Source organism: Triticum urartu, chromosome 4 (assembly GCF_003073215.2).
Source record: "Triticum urartu cultivar G1812 chromosome 4, Tu2.1, whole genome shotgun sequence".
In the NCBI taxonomy this organism is placed as follows: domain Eukaryota; kingdom Viridiplantae; phylum Streptophyta; class Magnoliopsida; order Poales; family Poaceae; genus Triticum; species Triticum urartu.
Window position 1 is genome coordinate 447,002,312 of NC_053025.1, and position 6,478 is coordinate 447,008,789.

The 6,478-nt window shown below is 50.7% G+C and overlaps 1 protein-coding gene and 1 non-coding gene across 2 annotated transcripts; one reads left to right on the plus strand and one right to left on the minus strand.

Moving 5' to 3' along the window:
* The first annotated feature begins 2,736 nt into the window (after nucleotides 1–2,736).
* On the plus strand, nucleotides 2,737–2,807 carry TRNAG-GCC. The gene has a single exon. It is a non-coding gene; the product is annotated as a tRNA-Gly (tRNA).
* A 90-nt stretch (nucleotides 2,808–2,897) lies between these two features.
* On the minus strand, nucleotides 2,898–3,999 carry LOC125553923 (uncharacterized protein At5g01610-like). Its single transcript, XM_048717574.1, has 2 exons — nucleotides 3,712–3,999; nucleotides 2,898–3,445 (listed from the first exon to the last, which is right to left on the minus strand). Exons 1-2 carry the CDS (start codon nucleotides 3,796–3,798, stop codon nucleotides 3,020–3,022), a joined length of 513 nt encoding a protein of 170 aa, XP_048573531.1. The 5' UTR covers nucleotides 3,799–3,999; the 3' UTR covers nucleotides 2,898–3,019.
* Nucleotides 4,000–6,478: the final 2,479 nt, after the last annotated feature.

Genomic DNA, 6,478 nt, shown 5'->3' on the forward strand with positions numbered 1-6,478 from the left:
ACTACCTCCGCAGCCTCGGGTTAAAGACCGTATACCTATCCCCGATGCAGCAAAATGGCATGTCGCCGGTGAACCAATCCTACCTAAGGCGGCATTGGAGGCCACACACGGCAATCTAAGGGGACTTCATGAGGATGTGATGCGGTGAGAGAAAAGCCTCATCGCCTCGGAAAATCCAGGATACCCACTCTATGTGGTTAATGTGCCGCGGAAAAGCTCGTACATCCACTCATGCCGCGTGGACAAGTTCTTCCTTCGATTCGATTACATCTTCGACATGTTTCACTTGAAGAAGCTGGATTTTACGTTTGTCCGCCTTTATGCCTTGTACATGAACTACATCATCGGGATTGAGCAGATACCTTATATGTGTGTCGTTGACCCGTACTACACGCACGATGGCTTCTTGGCAGGTTGCGCAGAGCACCGTGAATACGCAAGGGACTACATCGTCGAATTCATGGTCGCTAATAAGGACAAGGAGGCGATTCTTGTGCCTTATCATCCCATGTAAGTCATCCGCGCGGATATCCTTCCTTCGATTTCAATCATTCATTTGCATAGTGGAGGCTAATTAATTTGAGGTGTACTTATTTTGCGTAGCGGCGGGTGCGCCGTCCTCATCATCCTTTACCCCCGATACTCCCAGGCTCTTTACTTGGACTCGTCGAAGAACATGAACAAAAAGGATTACACCCACATCAAGTCTGTTCTCGACAGTGCTATGTTTTACTACGGCGTACGGGGTGGAGAGGTCAAGGACAAGAAGAAAAGGGACGGCAGGCCCGCATTCGGCCATAAGACCGACTTCTACTGCATCCAGCAACCGAGTGATTCTCTTAGTGATGGATTCTATGTCCTATACCACATGCTGGAGTACAGACGGGATCATCAGGACCTTTGCATGTCACCTAAATCCGGCGATGCCCATATTCTGCAATGGGCAAAGAACGTAGGAGATATCCCAGATCATCGACTTCAAGCTGAGTTCTATCACATCCAGCATGAACTTTCCCAAGTCATCATGAAGGAGGTCCTCGACAAAACAGGTCTGTTCTACGAGGAAGGGCAAATGTCGTGGGAAGAAGTCCGAACACGCGTAGCCGCTCAACGTCTCGACATGAAGCCTTTCACTAAGCTCGGGGACTATCTCCCTGACTTGGATGGATGGAACGACATGTTGGAGTGATTGTCGATATATGACAATGTGTCCGTTTAGTCCATACTTTCTGGATGACGAAACTTTGAGTTATGCACGACGAAACTTTATTTATGATGTAATTAAACCGTCCTCCTCAACTAGCGAAGATCACTCTGGTTAGGGCATTTTGGGTACGATGAACTTTGTTATTTATGCTTATGATACGTTGCTTCTATTTTTGCCAAGTCTGTCTCTTTTTGTTGCTCAACTATGTATGTTGCATATCATCGACTCATGTGACGATGCAGGTGCATAGATCATCGATGGCGAAGAAGTGCAACGCCAGGAGTATACGACGAGTGGCCGGAGTGTCAGGCCCCAGGTGTACCGGTTTTCGGTTTCCGAGCGACAGCCAGTAGTTAGTTTAGGTTCACGCTAATGCGAGAGAGGGATACGAATTCATGTACTGCATAGTTTCACTCTCACTCATAGTGATAGCTCTTCTTTCGTATATCATTGTTTAGATGGATGATGATGTAGTTGCAAGTAATCGAGACTTGTATCGCTATTTTCGAGATGATGACGAGAGACCATTTTGTGTTGGATGATGATTATGATGATGACATGATTTGATGCTATGGTTACATTTGTATGTGTGTGATATGCTAAAGATTCTTGTATAAAGCCTGTTCAAATACAAAACAAATATGCAGAAAAAAATAGCAGTAGCGAGTGGAGAAAAGTTAGCGGTAGCGTGCCACTAGCAGCAGCGCGGTCTAATAAAAAGCGCTAGAGCTATTAGCAGTAGCGTGCTTCCATACTGTTCGCTGCTGCTACGTTTGTATAGCAATAGCGCGGGCAGACACGTCCCTGCGCTGCTGCTACAGGTTAGCTGTAGCGCCGTATCAGTAGCGCGGGACCCTGCGCTACTGCTATACCTAAAACCCGCACTGTTGTTAGGCTTTTTCTTAGTAATGCATGTGACCTCGACAGATTGATGTATGCCCCTATCATAAAGAAAATTACGTACTTGATGTCACTCCATGAAAAATGTACTACTCATGTAGTCTCGTACGAGTAGTAAGAACAAGGTTAGCGATTGCCTAGCAAATTTTGCCTGGAACTACTCTGCGCCGACACTCGGTGAACGATTTTCAGACGACACCTGATCCAGCGGCCGTGTGACACTTGCTCCTCACCATGCATGGTTGGATGAATAGCATCGTCTCAAAATCGGCCGGACAGTGTCATCTTTATAGCGGCGCTCAATTTTGCCAGATGGCAGAACCATGGCTTGGTTTTTAGTCTCCTGGTGCACTTGAGTTAGCTCCAACAGATTTTAATAACATTGTGATTGAGTAATTGTGATTGAGTAATACAGAGTTTTCATCCGGAAAAAAAAGTGATATATGTGTTCTTGCTGGTCCAAATCCGCATGATCTCGCAAAAGACGGCAAGTACAGGTTGATCATACGCCCTGCACACAAGCTGTGAACGTCGGCGATCCATTTCCGATCGGATGTGTGCGGTTGCGTATTTGGTGGATGCATTATTTTTAATATAAAAACTAAATGTTACTAAAATTTAACCAGCAAGCACCAGTGGTCTAGTGGTAGAATAGTACCCTGCCACGGTACAGACCCGGGTTCGATTCCCGGCTGGTGCAAGTTTTTTTTTGGTTGAATCATCCTCTTGTGCACGTCGATGCCGATTGGCCACTGCCCTACTGCGCATCGAGCTTCACACAGAAACCATATGAGCTGCAAAACCGAATTATGAATCCCCATTTACAAGCATCTTCCTCTTACAGCAGGTAGTGTAAGCACATGATCAATTATTTCGGTAGAATAATCATCTCGGCGAGCGCGCGACTAGAATCTAGAACTCGTCGACGGTGATGGCGCCTCTGACGACCTCGTATGCCTCGCGGCTGCGCGACTTCTTGATGCCTACGGCGAAGTAGACCTTTGCGGCGTCGGCCTTGACGGCGGTGACCCTGGCCCAGACGAGCACCTTGGCTTTGAGGCCCTCCACCCCCGTCAGGCTGCCCTTGTCCAGCGTGCCGGTCACCGTGGTGTCGAAACGCAGCTCGGAGCCGTCCCTGTAGCCGACCTCGCAGACCGCCGGGATGTGCACCGTCAGCCGCCGCGTCTCCGGCTCGAACTCGTAGTTGGTGGCCTCCCGCGGGAACAACCCCGCCGGAAGGTCGTGCTCCTGGAGCAGCTCCGCCAGCGGCTTCTGCATCTTACCCTTGAGCTTGTTTACCAGCCATTTTGCTCCGTCCCCGACACTGGTTGAGAGCGACTGCACCACCAATAGATCATCAGCCAGAGGAATACATCGAATCATAGATCTTAATTATCAGAGTCGGATTTCAAATTTGTTATAGCGAGCTTGAACGTCGAACCAAAAGTATCACATGGCGGTCCAGCCAGGATCGATCTAAAACCAGAAGGAAAACATGCTAGCGAGAACAGAAACAATACCATGACCAAACAATAATCAGGGGAAATATGGTGCGACAACAGAACAGAACAGAAGATTGATGAGACGGTGTCTCATGCACGGACCTCGATGTCGTCACCGGCCGACGACATCTCTTTGTTGGCCCTCTGCCCCAGCCAGTAGGAGCCCATCTTGTTCATGATCTCATCCATGGCTCTCCCAGCAAGCAAGCGCTTATCCCTCTTTCTCTCTCTGTACTCTGCTCCCTCTATGATATTTCTTGCTCTGTTTCTTGGTTTCTTGGGATACCATGCGTTCGCAGGAGGAGGGAATTGTGGGGAGCCTCGTCGTTGGCCAGGACAGGATCAAGGCAAGACGAGGAGAAAGAAAGTGGCGATCCATTACCGCGTGAAAGAGACGGGTCTCGTATGGCTTGGTCGTTGAGACGGCTGCGCGTGTTGAAAAACGCCGGCTGTTGATGACATGTGTGACTTGGGAGGTTGGGTCACCTCGCATTCCAGAAACCTCCGGGATGGCGGTAAGGGAACGGTTGTATGTGGTACTAATGGGTCCTCATTCTCTATGGAAGATTGTTTGGGAGCAATGTGTGTCGCCCAGAGTTGTTTTTAAAGAAAGAGAACCCCGCCCTTTGCATATAGGCGATGCATGTAGTCATTTTATTAATTATTCACAAACACCTTATAAAGAAATACAACAGTAAATCTAAATTCATCGTCTATCATTTTATTAATTATTCACAAAGACCTTATAAAGAAATACAACAGTAAGTCTAAATCCATCCTCTAGACAACAACTGTCGCTACTCCTATTCAGTTGATACAGGGATGCTGATAGTATGAGCCTAATACCAAACAGACCTCGCAGCCAAACCTAATATCTAAGACCTAAGGCCACAACCAAGCCACTTGCCGGGTATAGGGCACACACTGGTCCGGCGCGCTCTCAGAGGCCGCCGCCGCCAACTGCCACCAGTCCATCTTTAGAGCTGAACTGACGCATCAACCTTGCCCGGTCTAGCTACCGTCGACGCCACCACGGTGCCAAACGGCACCACCTCCCTGCGCGCGAACTGTTGGGCACGTCGCAGTCGCCGCCGATACACCTTAGCATCATGCCACCAAGTATCACCAGCCGACATAGCTTGAAGTCTTTGGAAGATTTGTCGTGCGTAGCACCTGCCGAACAGGCATGACAAAGCACCTGCCGGCCAGACATGATTTGACATTTTCACCGAAGCTACATGCAAGACGAAGCCGCTCCACCTCCTGCCTCTAATTTCCAGCGCTGCTCCACAAACGATGCTCCCAAGAGAGAAACGACACCGCAATGTTATCATCGTCCGATCTGGAAGACCAGATCCTACGGTTTCCCCCGGAGCAGTACGAGTGGGTCGACAGTAATTACATGACGATGCCTTCATCAGGGTAACGACGCAGAACGCCGCCGTTGGATCATCGGCAACTACGTCTCCCCTACTCGCAGCCGGTACTAGATGACGGATCCCGAGATCCGAACACCCAGCCTCAGGCGGACCACCTCTGACGGAAGAGATAACCACCGCCGTCGGCTGCACCGGTCAGAACAGATCTGATCGGAGGTGCCACCGACGAGACCACCAGGCCTCCACGCCGCCATCGCCGATCTGAAGGCAGCATGCACGCCACCGCAGCCAAGTCGGCTGCCGCCGACCACACCCGTCGCCGCCTTCCGAAGGGCCAGCCGTTGCACCCGCAACCCTGGCCGCCACCTGTGACTAGGCCGCCCGCCACGCCAAGCCATCATCGTCCGAGGACGGGTCGGCCTCCCGCCGCCTGCCGCGGCCATCCGTCGCGCCACAGATCACAGATCGGCCGCGCCACCACACGCCTTGGGGTCCGCCCCATCCTGGAGTCGCGAGAGAGAGGAGATCCCCCGCCACCGCCATAGACCCTCGGGCTTAGTGTAAGGGCATATTTCTCCTATGTGGTTTTGATGATTGATGACAGTGCAGTTGCGGACTAATCGTGTGCATTGAGCATTTCGGATATCTCATGTCTAGACACAAGACGATTCGGTGCCCCTCGGAGCCTATCGAAGACGACGGTTCTCTACATTTCTTTTCGGTGGATTTGGGTCGTAGGAAAGCCGTACTATTAAGAGGGGGTCCGCTTCGGAAAGGTTAGGGCGGAATCAACACGTACACATATGTTCCTTTGCACCACCTTTCCTTCACTTTGATGAAGCACCTTACGTTTATCCATGTCTCTGCGATATGAAGGCTTCCAAATGCTAAAGACTTTGTGGCGTGCGGTAGTACTGCTAAGAGAGCAGTAGTACCGCAGAGGCGCGCGATAGTACCGCTAAGTTGAGCGGTAGTACCGCTCCTGGCGAGCGGTAGTACCGCTGCCTCCAGCCCTGACGATGAAGCGTGCGGAAGTAGGTGCGGATGTAATTTTTTACTTCCGCTCCTACGCGGTAGTACCGTGCCAGATTTTTGCACCACTCCGAACTCTGCGGAAGTAGTTACGGAAGTAATTTATTTATTACGTGCACTTCCAGCGCCAGTTGAGCCTACAGTAGTGTCGTGGGGGCGCGCGGTAGTACCGCTCCGGCGGTAGGCGGTTCTACCGCTCATTGCCCTATGCAATAGGCCCTCGTCTGGTATCTACCGCGCAAGCGGTAGTACCGCTCACCACACCGGTCGTACTGCAACCCTTTGCGGTAGTACCACGGCTGTGTGCAGTAGTACCGCGCCGCGCGGGCTGAGTAAGGGGATAACGGTTGGATCTTTTCACCCACTATATAAAAGGGGTCTTCTTTCCCAAGAAGACCACCTCTTCTCTCCCCAAGCTCCATTGTTGCTCAAAGCTTCATTTTCGCCCGATCTCTCTC

Bases quoted from the DNA above. Each gene is read 5' to 3' on its own strand.
- LOC125553923 (XM_048717574.1), bottom strand. From the start codon at position 3,798: ATGGATGAGATCATGAACAAGATGGGCTCCTACTGGCTGGGGCAGAGG. The intron at 3,446-3,711 runs GTCCGTGCATGA...TTGGTGGTGCAG, and splicing joins CGGCCGGTGACGACATCGAG to TCGCTCTCAACCAGTGTCGG.